This window comes from Zonotrichia albicollis, chromosome 11 (genome assembly GCF_047830755.1).
Source record: "Zonotrichia albicollis isolate bZonAlb1 chromosome 11, bZonAlb1.hap1, whole genome shotgun sequence".
NCBI classification, from domain to species: Eukaryota; Metazoa; Chordata; class Aves; order Passeriformes; family Passerellidae; genus Zonotrichia; species Zonotrichia albicollis.
Window position 1 is genome coordinate 15,713,671 of NC_133829.1, and position 13,138 is coordinate 15,726,808.

At 45.8% G+C, this 13,138-nt stretch overlaps 1 protein-coding gene across 2 annotated transcripts in view; it reads left to right on the forward strand.

Moving 5' to 3' along the window:
* The first annotated feature begins 3,127 nt into the window (after positions 1–3,127).
* Positions 3,128–13,138, forward strand: part of UBE2Q2 (ubiquitin conjugating enzyme E2 Q2) — a 46,013-nt gene continuing 36,002 nt past the window's right edge. Inside the window, exon 1 of one of the 2 annotated variants that reach the window (XM_074549522.1) lies at positions 3,128–3,580. In XM_074549522.1, the coding sequence (XP_074405623.1) occupies positions 3,395–3,580 (186 nt within the window). In that variant the 5' untranslated portion in view covers positions 3,128–3,394. The remainder of the gene's footprint in view (positions 3,581–13,138) is intronic. The other variant, XM_074549521.1, reaches the window with a different exon arrangement.

The following is a 13,138-nucleotide window of genomic DNA, read 5'->3' on the forward strand; positions in this document are numbered from 1 at the left end:
CTATTATCAAACTGCATCATCCATCAGTAAAATCAATTTACACTTCCTCCCATCTCATTAACTTTATCCTTTACTTTCTCTGTCTGCTGAGGTTCAGGGATACAAAAGATCTGGGCCTTCCCTATTTCTGAAATGGCAGTTCCTTTTTGCTGCCTGACATTTCTTTTGGGAAAGTGACATCAGAATTAAACAGAAAGACCCCTTTCTAAGTGCTAGGCTGTAAATGAGAGAAGTGAGATCAAAAAACAAAACTATAAACTACTCTCAGAGAAGCAAATCAGTCCTCTGCTAGGTACACTCAACTGAATGTACAGGAGCTTCATTCAGGGGTGAAGCTGGAAATACAGCAGACCTGGAAAAGGCATTCACAGGAAGAAAAGGACTAACACAAACTGAAACTCATCTGTGCTCTGGAGTATCCTTTCTTTAGACAGACAACTATTGCTTTCATCAAAACCCATTCATCCTATATTTTACTTCATTTCCTTCTTAATGGCTCATTCTGAGCTCTTCTTTCCTTCAGTTCCCTTTGTCCCTTGCTGCTGGCCTTCTGTCCTGCCAGGGACATGCCTATCTGATCTGCTGGAAACAGGGCTGGCAGTAAATGCTGAGGGGAAAGACAACTTTGGTCTAAACTGTCTCCTTGTTCCACCCAAGAATGCAGTGAGGAATCTGCTGGGTTTTTTCTGAAAGTTTCAGTTGAAGATTCTTACAAAATTTCCTATATTTAAATAGAAAGGAGGAAAAAGAAACAAAGGTTATGAAGGTATATTATCTTCAAAACAGGGTTTTGGCCAAAGTTCAGCCCCTGGGAGAGGTAACCTAGCTGTGTGATACAGAAAGGTAATTGTGGTGTTGAAGATGCAAGTTAGAAAACAATGGTGCTTACAGGCAATATAGATCAAAGAACTTAAGAGCAACTGTACTACTGGAATCTGATAGAATGCTCCTGGGGGCTGTACCAAGATTCATGACCTTTATTAACCTGAGATGTCAGGTCCTGCCCTGTGTACAATCATTTTGGTCTTTGGGAAACTCTGGGCTTTCCTGAATCACCTTATGACCAACATTCATGTCAATGTCCCATGGCAAGTCCTGAAAAAAGAAACAGGATGAGTCACACATGTCTAACAGCTCTTCACACCTCTGAAGCAGCCTCTGAATTCCAGAAGAGGAGACAGCCCCAATGTGTTCTCAAGGTCTTACCACAGAAACTAATTCAGCTTGCACAATGCCTACTAAATACTGAGAAAGGCGGGCGAATTCAGAGGAGTGGTGGCTGTGCAGCTGCATGCTACTTCTTGAGGCCTGCAACAAAAAGGCAGATTGAGTGAGCTGGGGAAAGTTCTAGAGCAGGTTTGCAGAACACACTTGGCAATTAAACAATTTGTTTGGCCTGCCAGGTGCTCAGAACACAGTGTGGCAGGGTGTCCTCCCAGCCAGCACATCCACACATCCCAGCTGTGCAGCTGCCAGAAAGAGTGTGCTGTCACACTCAGTGGAGAGGGAAGGTAGGTGAGGAGACAAGGAGGATGGAAGAGCAGAGGGAGTGATAGAGGCAGGTCTGGTAGGGTATGACAGAAGGTGCAGTTTGAACTTGCTAAGCCTACTCACCTAACTGCTGCAGTGAGGCATTCCAGGCCAGAATCCTATTGTACAAGGGAAATTGGGCTGAGTCACCAAATTCATTCCTCTGCTGTTTCATGCATCACACCATGCAATGCCTGACAAAGTCTGCTTTGTTTGGTTTTGTCTCTGGGGTTCCCATAGGGAGGCTCTTCCAGGTCCTCCCTTTCTAATAGGTATAGTCATTTTCTGCTGCTTATTTATAGCTAGTTTGTCCCTGTACTGAAACCATCCCTTATCTCTCCAAGTTCTTTGCCCTGCCTGTTGGTGCATTGACACACAACAGTTATGTCCACTCTGGCTTCACTTTGCAGGCTGTACAGTCTAAGCAATACCTCAGCCTGTCTAGAGGAGCTGAATTGCACTCTTCCATATGACAGCTAAAAAATCCTGTGGACTTTCTGGTATCTTTCATTCAGAGTATTTAACCAGTGTCGATCCTTCCTGAGTCCTTTTGTAGCAAAGCATGTTCTTTGCAGCTCTCTTTGCTGGAAGGGTAGGAATCTCAAGCCCACAAATCAGTCAGACTTCCATATGCTTGGAGCTGGGCATGTGCGTAACTGTTTTTCTGGATCAAGATTAGAGTTCTCACCACTTGACAAGATTCAGCTTGTGGTTTGTGAAGTGCTGCCAGTTTGTCTGGAATTAAAGATCTATAAAAATATCAATTTAAAAAAAGGCAATTCCCTGTTTCAGGTTTATGTGTGCACCTGGTTGGGAAACATGAAGGACACAGCGCAACAACATTGCTTGTATCGCACTTCTCACCACGTGAGAGCCACTCCATGTTCCCAAAGAGCTGACAACTATCTCTATGCAAAATCGAGGGGAAGGGACAGATAAAGGTGCAGAGATGGTATTTCCAGTGTCAGGAAGGGGCAGCACCCCTTGATCTCTGAATGTAGCAAGTATTCACTTCACCACCGATGCTTTTCATGCATCGTGATGCTTTTTCTGGGGATAGAAATGTTGTACAAACAATTATAGGGGAGCTTAAATGGAGTAGTAGCAATTTTTCTTGGCCTCTGTATTGCTGATTTCCAGCCTGCAGTGACTGACAGCAGATTTTATGGGTATGGATCCGCCAGAAACGTCACGACAGGAATTCCTGGCTTAAGTCGAGTGACCCCCGAGGAGTACTGAAGGACTGACGGGACTCTGAGATGACAAGTGCAAACCCCAATGCTGCAGATTTTTCTCAGCAAAACAGAAGTGCGGTGAGGAAGCAATACCGCGTGCCCTTCCGCTGGGCTGAGCGGTGGGAGAGGGGAGCAGCAGGGCTGAGCGGTCCCTGAGGTTCGGCACAGGGGCCGGAGGGCTGCGAGCCCGGGGCAGGAGGCAGTGCCCGGGCAGAGCCGGGGCGGGCGGGCAGCGGAGCAGGTGCCGCGGGTCAGCCCTGCCGGGCCAGGAGAGCCGGGCGGCGGCCCCGGGGGAGGAGCGGGGCGCGGGCCGGCCCCGGTGCGCGTGTCCCGGGCGCGGGGCCGGGCTAGAGGGAGGAGGGCAGGGCGAGGGCGGGGCGGTTAGCGCGGCTGGCCCGGCCCGCCGGGGAGGAAGGAAGGGAAGGGGAGCGGGCTGCGCTGTTGCCCTTTTAAGCGAGCGAGCGGGCGCCGGAGGCCGGTACAAAGGGAGCTCCGCCGTGCCCCGCCGGCTGGGGCTGCCCCGGCCCCGCCATCTTCCGCCCCGCAGGCGCGGCCGGGGCCAGGGTCGGGCCGGCTGAGTCGGAGGGAGGCGGCGGCAGCGCAGGCCCGGGCTCGGAGATGAGGCCAGGATGTCGGTGTCAGGGCTCAAGGCCGAGCTGAAGTTCCTCGAGTCCATCTTCGACAAGGACCACGAGCGCTTTCGCATCGTCTCCTGGAAGCTGGACGAGCTCCACTGCCAGTTTGTGCTCCTGCCGCCGCCGCCGGGCTCCAGCCCGCAGCCGCCGCCGCCGCTCACCATCCACTGCAACATCACGGTGCGGGGGCCGCGCGGGGCGGGGAGGGCCGGGCACGGCCCGCCCTCGCCATTGTCCGCGGGGCGCGGGGAGGGGGCGCAGCCCCGCCGGGGTGACTCAGCACGGGGGGGCCGCTCCTCAGGGGCTCCGGGCGCCCTCCCCGCTGCCACCATAACAAAAGTTACAGGGGCGGGCGGCCTCGGCCTCTCCTCGTGCGCGGCGGGGGCTCCTCCGGGGGACCCGGGCACGGGGGAGGACGCCGGCCGGGACCACCGCCGCCGCTTTGGGGCCGGGAGCCGCGAGCCGGAACAAAGGGCGGCCGGGCCCGGGGCAGCGGGCACAGAGCCCCGGGGCGGCGGCGGGGGGAGCAGAGGGGCCCCGCTGCCCGGCCCGGCCCTGCGGCGGCTCGCGGGTCGCCGGTAGCGCCGTGCGCGGGGCCCGAGCGGGCGGCGGGCGGGCGCTTTACCGAGTGCGCCACACGGCCGCGGCCTGGGGCGGGCCCGGCCTCCCCCGCGGGGCAGCCCCAGGCGGCCGCAGCCACGGAAACTTGTCGGTGTCGCCGTCGTGGCGGGGGTAAGGCCGAGCTCCCGCTCTGCCGCCGAAGGGCCGCTTTATCATAACGGGGCGTTTAAACTTGTCAGGGCTGCGAGCAGCCGTGTCCGAGCCGAGGGTCTGCTGCCTGCCGAGGGCTTTTACGATTCTCCCTTCTGTGGGTTTTATTTCCCCTTAAATTCGTTTGGCTTAATATTTCTTATATGAGTGGAAGAGAAGCTGAATAAAACGTTCAGTGCTGTGTGACGTGGTAACAATCCTCTGGTTCTTTAGAAGTTTAAGGCCTAAACTTGGAGGGATCTGAATATGTTGGCATCTGTGACTCATGTACAGGAAAGTGCTGGAGGTTCATTTCTGTTGGGTTGGTTGCAGTTCTAGGTGAATTTACATGTCTTATCAAGATTCAGCTGAACAGTGACATATGGAAACACTTCGGGTGAAAACAGCACGTTTGTGTTTAAGGAAGACAAATTCTACTGCCTTTTTTTGTCTTTGTATGAAAGTTTTAAACACCGTGGTGGTCAAAACATTAGTGTAAATGCAAATATTGTAGTACTGAAAGATGAAAATGTGTGTGCAAACCAGGCAAGTCTAATAATAATCATGACCAGATTGTTACTTGCCATAAAGTAACTTTTTAAAATTAAAGGCGAATTGTTAAGTGGATCTTTCAGTTTTCACAGTTAACTGTTAGGAAAAGTTGCTTCTGTGGTCATGGGACAGGTCTTTGTTTTACTGAGTACTTGTAAGAAATTCTGGGGTTTTATGGTAAAATAAACAAGAAGCGTTGGTGTTCTTGTTTCCAGACATGACCCATCAGATGATGAATTGTGTGACTTCCTAGAAATATTTTTTATTCAGTAGAGAGTGTTCCATTGCAGAGAAATTTGGCTTTTTATTTCCACATAACGTGATCTACTTCATGAGTCTCACTCTAAACAATGAAATGAAAGGTCTGATGATTGTGCACCCTTGGTTGCCAGTTGAATTTGATGAGTTATTTCTTCTTTGTTAAGTTACAGCTACCAGGTAAGCCAGCAGTAAGACCTGAAGTTGTTGTGCTCAGGGTTTGTACTGTGGTGTTTATCTATTTCTGAGACTGCTTTCATTGCAATTACTTCTAATAGTGATTCTTACTGCAAAGAAATAACCCACCTTAGCTGTAGGCCTTTGGTTGAGGTGAGCAGGCAAGAAACCACTTAGATCACTGTTGTCATGTTTGTGTTAATGAGGAAACAGTGTCTGCAATCTGCTGTTACAGTCACTTGTCCCAAAGGTCTCTCACATGCCATTAGACTTGTGGCATATGAAGTTGCAAAAAGAACAGGAAAAGTGCTCTTTGAAACCTCAGAGCTGAGACTTCTGCTTTGATGAAAGGCTGTGTCTGAGCTTCTTGAAAGTTCTGTTTACAGTTGTCTGTGAGCAGCTTGGTGCTTTCTGATGTTGACTAATTTCTTGCTTTTCAAGGCAGGTGGCTGCTTTCCCCATCTGTTAAAAATAATGGGCTGGGACAGCCTGAGATACAGACGTGGCTCCCTTGAAACAAATGGGCAGCAGGTGATAGAGCCAAGAAGAGAAAGCTCATCTCTGGGCTTCCATCCTAGTTCTTTGACATACATTTAGAATTCTCAAGTGTCACAAAAGTGATTTTTTTTCTCCCCCTTCCCACTGAATGGAGTCCCTTGGCCCTTACTCCTGATTGCCTCCAGATGTTTTTGTGGGTACAGTAAACTAGGAGAGCCTAAATCTTTTTTTGTTGTGCTTCAGTGGCTCTGCAGGTACTGAGGGAACTAGGACTTCAAATAGCAGTAGTAGCATGCAAAGACTGGTGAGGCTATAAAGTTGTTGGTAAACATGTTTTTTTTTTGGGGAGGCTCTCTACATCAGAAGCTGCTGTCTTAACATTTTGGATTTGCAGAACAAATATGCAGTTTTAACTGTTTGCTTCTTTAACCCCCATGATACTGATCCAGCCAGGGTATTTACTCAGCAAAAGCACCCAGTGGGTTTGTCTGGGTGTTCAGGGATCCTGTTAAGGGGGAAGAGTAAGCACAGAGCTCAATCACCACTTCTTCTCTTTGTGGTTCTGTTGGCATATCTCAATAGTTTCTGTAAAATGACAGCTGTCTAGCAGTGAGTAGAGGTGCTGAGCTTATGGGATGGAGAAATATCTGGTAGGGAAGGAAGCTTTCAGTAGCTAAAAAGTGATCTGATAACTAAGTTGGCTCTGAAATTCTCAACAAATCTTTTTTCCTCTCCAGCCTAGAGGGAAGAGGAAATATTCCTCTGGAGATGTGAGGGAGCATATGTGCTTAGGAACTGTGTAGGTCTCCACAGGTTTTCTAGACTAAAATTCTGAGTTTGAGAAGTCTGCCACTGGCATTTCTCACTGAGATGATTTGTTAATTGTCTCCAGTACAAGTGTGTAGAACTGTCAAAGTTCAGTATTGGCTATAGCATCTCAGGGACACTGTACCTCTGACTCTGAACACTGCTAGAAATTAAAGCAAGGCACATTTTACTTGATAGCTCCACTGTTTATAAAGTGGCAGCCAAACTTTGTCCAGGTCTGTCCTTTACTATTTCTGGTAGTGACCTGTATTAGAGCTTACATGGTTAATCTGATTATTTTAAAGGAGGCACTTAAGGGTGGAGTCATTCCTGTCAGAAATATTGCTGCTTATTCCTGAGAACTGTCTAATTATTGAACTTGTTCAGGCTGTGTACTTTCACATTCCCATTTTGTTATGCCAACAGCAGTGTCTCCATTTGAGGTTTTATTTCTGTTTTCCTCAGGTTTCCATTTTAGTTAACAGCACTATTCCAGTTGATCAAGTTCAATAAACCTTGTCCTGTTCCTCATGTGTTTTGAAATAGTATCAAGCCTATGGCCTTACTTAGAGGAGGGTGTTTGTTGATCATGACTTTAGGTAAGTGTCCTTCAGTACAATCTCTGGCTTCAGTTTGGTGCCTTATCAGACTTAGGTCATGGAATTGCAAAGGGTGTGTTAGAATTATTCCACACTGAAGTTTGGATTGCTGTAAAACATTTTGTATTTTTTGTCATCTCTTCAAAGAGAAACTGGATATTAATATCTCTCCACCCATATGCAAAATTCCTGTTGAGATTCTGTATCCTCAAGTGACCCTTGCAGGTAGAATGGGGGTTTGTGCCAATTCCATGTGGGAGCAGGTTTGCCCTAAACGGATCCAGGGCTGTCATGTGCAGGGATATCCTTCATACTTGAGCAGTTCAGTTCAGGTGATGTGGCTGACTCAGTAAACTCCTGCCTCTCTGTGGGAAAGAAGCATCTTCTGCTTCTGCTGAAAAATACCCTGCTGCTAAATCAGAGTTAGAAGCTGCTATGAAAGACTTGAAAAGATTGCTGCCTACAGATAACTGCAATTGATGGGAGAAGACTTTATTTTCCCTTAAAACCAGAATGGATGAAAAGATATTACCTGTGAAGCTTTTGACAAGTTGGGCGTATAACAGAGAGTGAGGGTATTGGAACCTGGGACAGTTCTTCAAAGATGTAGGATTTTCATATTGAACTCACTCCTAGCTAGTGCCTAGTCAGCTGGTAACCTTTTTAACAGGTTATTTATTTGTACACAGAACTAACCACATAATGAAGGAGGCATTCTGTTCCAACCGTGGATTTTTATTTTTGTACATAATTAGGCATTCTGTAGTGAGGTTGAGACCTTTGTCTCGCAGCATGTGGATGTCAGGACTGTATAAAAGCATACATGGCTTTATCTTGATAACATGTACTTTTTAGCTAGGGTTAGATATGCTTGCTGATTTTTAAAAAGGCACTCATGCAACTGTTATCAACCATAACATGCAATAGAAATTGAGCAGGCTTAGTATTGTTTTATTTAGTAGACCAAAATTAAGCTAACAAAAAAAAAATAAATTAAAAGAGTAGTGAGGGGTTTAGTTTCTCCTTTTATGTCAAAACTGTAATTGAAAAAAGAATATCGAAAAAAGGAGTAGGAGGAATCTTTTGTGTCTGCAAGACAAGACCTTTCTGATGCCACAGTCTGGTTATGTGATGTGTGAAAGGTTGTAACCAGTACTTCAGGACTTAAAAGATGTTTCTGTCTTCCCTACAAGGTATGAAGTGCTTCTAAAATAGCCTAGAAAGCCATAGTGGTGGGCTTCAAAATGCTGGCGTGTGTTTAGGTCTTAATGCACAGTAAGTTGTGCTCGTTTCCAATGGGTTGCTCATGAGTTGATGACAGTAACCTCAGAACTGGGATTGTTGTGGTCCTTGAAAGAGCTCTCTGTGCACTTTGATAATTAAAAGAAGTTTTGTAGAAAGAATTACATTCTTTTCACTCAACATCCTTCCTCTTGTGAGCTGTTCAGGAGGTTTTGTCTGTTGGTGCCTTGTTGATATCCTCAACATGTACTGAAAATTGGAATTTTTAGTAAGAACCAAGTGTGATGGTAATAGTGCTGTTTCTTGCAGACCAACAGAGGCTGTGTGCCTTGTGGCTGAAATTCAGTTTGCTGCATTAAGGACCTGGCTGGCGTTTAAAAATTCTTATGTTGATCTGGACTGTTTGCCAGTCTGGTTTAGCTGCACAAACATCAGTCCTGTCACAGGAGGGGCACAGCCCTGAGTGGGAGCACCCAGCAGTGCTGGCAGAACCCAGGGTGGCACCTGGGCCTGGCCTCTCCTGGGAGCAGTGCCTGGGGTGGCACCACTGCCTCTGTTCTTACACTGACAGCTGGACCAGACTTAACTGCAAGGTGTTTGTTTACTTGAAAAATCTGGAGACTGCAAGATGCAAAGATAGAGACACTTCTCTAAACAGTGTTATTATTAGACAAGAAAAAGAGGAGGTGAAATTTCTTGATGGGAACAAATGTTTGTAGAAGTTGATTAACAGAAATTATTGTTATTTTAGTTATGCCTCAGTGTGGACTACTGTTCAGTACTGTCAGGTTGTTTGCCTTTAAGTAGTTTTGAAAGGTTGTAAAGGCCTGAATTCTTGTCGGGAGTATTAGGGTTTTTCTTTTTTTCCTTTAAATGATAATATCCCTTTTTAAGAGACATGATAATTGATGATTTAGTATGTGTTCTACTGTGTTTCTTCAGCTACAACCTATGTAGGAGAAGCAAAAATGACCTTTCACCAGCTCCTAGAAGGCAACTGGAAAATCAAATGACTGATTAAAATGGGCTGATGCTATTTAGCATTTAGCTCTTCCATCAGTCTGCCTGTGTGCAGGACACTTGAAGCTAATATGATCACAGTAGTTCTGAGTTGATCTCTGGTGGAATCCAGCACACCAGTATGTCTTATTTATGTCTTGTGTCCAGCTGGAATCTCTAAGCATGGTATAAAAATAATGACCTTACATGTGGGGATTTTTTTCTTTATCTCTTGCTTACAAGACATCTTGGTGTACTAAGTGCTGTAAACAGCTAATACATGATTTCTGAAGATTTAGTATGAACTGTATTCTCCTTTCTCTCAGACCTTACAATCTTTTGTCCCCTTGCAGCAAAGGAATTCAGTACAGTTGGAGATCCTGCAGTAGCTTCTTCAGTGTGTATTCAGGAGGGCAGGAGCATAAGCCCTGTTAGAACTTGTATAGTGGCATTAGAAAAAAATCAAAGCGTTCCTGAGCAGTGGTGTTCAAGATACCACAGGCTTCCTTGAATTTTTGAAGTAGGAAATAACTGTGGTAAGAGTTGTGGTATTGAACTTATTAATGGTAAATGCTGGTTGAGCTCCGTGGTACTGAAATTTTGCATGTGAGGGACAAAGTTCCATCCAAGTGGCTGCAGTCTGTGGCTCAGCAGCATCAGGGCAGCTGTGGACATGTTAATGTGAGAGGAGAGCTGGGGAGGCTGCTGAGCAGCAGCTGGAATGCTCTCAGGGGTAAGGGGCAGCAGGACCTCCCTCAGCCATGGATGAGAATAAAAAAATCTTCTGCCTGCAGGTGTGTCTGGAGTACAGCAAGTTTGCAAAGGGAAAAGGTGCAAAAGAGGAAGATGGCTCTCAGAGAGGCAAAGGGGCACAGATAGAAGGTGATGCTGAGTGGTTTGAACACTTAAAGGATGTAAATTCCTGAAGTTAGAAGAAGGGGAAGCCTGGATCTTTTGGGTGACAGTAGAAGTGATACCAGAATTTGCATACTGTGGGGTAACTGTACTGTGATAGAGGTGAGGGCAGGTCTGCAAGAAAACTTTCTGGAGTTAAGCTGGTGAGAAAGGGATATGTCACAACTTAGTTATAACCACTTCTTCTGTTCTAGCCATACTAGAAGCCATTTCTTGTTACTCAGGCTTTGTGACACTCATGCTGATGATAACTGGCCTGTATATTTGCAGAAGTAGGTAATTAATAACTCTTGATGATTGGAATGTGTCATAATTTGTTTCATGTAACTAGACTTCTGCAGGAATTTGGAGACACCAGATTCTGTGCTGGTAGTAAAGAGTATTGCAGAATCAGGTATTTTGTAAATCTTTCTCTTGAGCCCATGTGTGTAGCTGCTCTTCACTGCCAGCTTGAGTGTGTGTGTAATGTGTGCATTAAAGAGAACCCCTTGTGTCTGAGGGCTCCCAAACAACCAGCCTCTGACAACTGGCAGGCTGAGGGTACGGGCACACAGTGGGGTTTTGTGTGTGAGGAGCAGGACAGCTTCATCCTGCTGCTGTGAGGTGCTGTAATAAAAACCTGCACATCGTCTCAGGTCTACAGACATGTTCCCAGTAAGCAAGGCACTCAGTCTGCAGCAGTGCTGTGTGCTTTGCTCAGTTTTGAGTGTGGAGGATGTTTAACTTTAGTTTTTGCTGTTAACGTTGGCAGAGCAATGTTCCTAAACTCCCTTAGGCTGGCCCTCCACGATAGTGTGCATATTCAGAGACTGCTTGCTTCTCCAGAACAGCTGACTTGCTGTGCTGTTAATGCAGACCTGTAGTGTTGAGTTGAGTTTGAGCAGCAGTTCAGTAACATCTGGTGGATTTTTAGTTTGGGTCTGGACAAAAGTGTTAGGAGCGTTTGGGGTTTTTTTCTGTGAATTTCCTTGAGTGGAGAGATTATGTGCTGCATTAGGATGATGTGGAGGGTAAAATGCTGCTTCACAGTGATAAACAGTAACTGTGTTTTGTCAGAAAAGTGCATTTTTTTTCTTTTATGCTCCAAATTTATGCTTTAATTCTGTGTAGTTTTGTTCCACTGGACAAGTACCCTCCTGCCTTTTGCTTGGTATGGAGTGAGAATGAGGTTGTGGCAGCAGATAAGAGAATCTGATAAACCTGTTTTTTCCAGGGTTATGTGCAATTTCATCTATGGGAATTGGGTGTTGGGACATTTTGCATAGATTAAGTAATTTGAAGAACAGCTGGCCATAAAAACTTGACCACAAGAAATGTAAGAATTATAATGCCACATTTGCATTCATATTTGTGACCATTTGAAGTCATATTCTGTGCCTTTTCTACTTTGGTTGTAGATGTTTTGGCTTCTTATCAGGTAGTGATGTGTTGAGCAGTGAGAGATGTGTGTGCCTGGACACAGAGATATGGAAGTAAAACACTTAAGTATCTTCGATTATTCCACAAACTCTGAAGTTACTGGCCTCTTGGATGTGTCTGTTTGAAAGCAGCAGTTGCTGAAGTTTTCAGGATTTTTTTTTCCTCCAAGTGTTATTTTCTGTCTTGGGTATATAAAAATTTTAAGAAGTTAAAGATTCCTTAATTTCAAGAGAATTGTGAGCTTGGGTTGAACTGGAAATTAGTGCAGATGAAGAAGCAGATGACAAACTGCTTGGATTTTGGAATAATTTGTACACAAGTGAATTGCCATTGAAATACTGTCCCTTAGATCTGTGGTGGTTGTCAGTGAAGATTGGCACTTACAGATGCTGCTGAATCTGTACATTGCAAAAAGTGTTCCATGCTCTGAGTTGGTTCAGATCCATGCTGTGGTCCCTGTGCACTCGTGCAGAAGGGGCTGGAGAAGGTGCAGGGTCAGAGCAGCGCACGTGTGCCTGTGACACCTGATGTGACAGCAGGGCAGTGCTTTGCTCTCTGAGGGGATCTCCAGAACCCTTCTGTGTGCTCACAACAAACATTTCCTCCTGGTTACATTTGTGGCAGCCTTCTGCAATTGGTGGAACTTGTCTGTACAGAGAGCTTTATTTTTGTTTGGAACAATTTGTGGTTGCAGAGTCTGACTGGCATCCATAGAGTTATGGTTTGTTATGGTCTTTCTGCTCCATGAGGCATGTACCTTTGACCCTCTGGTCTCTAGCATGGCTTTGTTTAACAACATGAACAATTCCAGAACAAGGCCCTCTGCTACCCTTGCCTCCTTCCCTGGAGAGTGTGTGGGAGAGGCCAGCTGTGACCCCGTCAGTTGTGTGGGTTTAATGTGCTCCTGGAGGTACTGGCTTCTGCAGCACTGAGCGTATTACAGAACAGACATAGAACAGCATTAGGGGATTCTTTCACCTTCTCCTGCAAAGGTGCAGGGTGATGAAGCTCTTGCAGTCCCAGGGATCCTACCAAAGCATGATGCTTCACCTGGGATTGTCGTGTATAGGCTGTAGCTGTCAATACAGCCATTAAATTGGAGAGTAGAATTGCAGTAATTTTGGAAGTTGTAGAGGGAGATGTGTATTTCAGAAGCTGAACTTGGTGCCTTACTACGTGCAGGATTTATGACAAGTGTTCTCACTGAACTGAGGCTGTCAGGCTTTAGGGAGGATGGAAGAAAATAAAGCAATACAGGCTGACTTTTGGGCAAGTGAATAGCATGTTATATACGATTTTAAAATTCAAGAAAAAAACAAGTTCCTCTTGTTTGGTAGTGATGTTTAAAATTCACTTTGCTTCCTTGCTACCACAGATATTAACCTTAATTTTAAACCCTCCATTGCAAACACTTATCTTTTAGAACTCGGGATCACTGACATATTTGATTCTTTAAGAAATTACAAATTTTTTCATATCTAAAAGTGCAAATGTTAGAGTATTGTAGTGTTCAATGACTTGA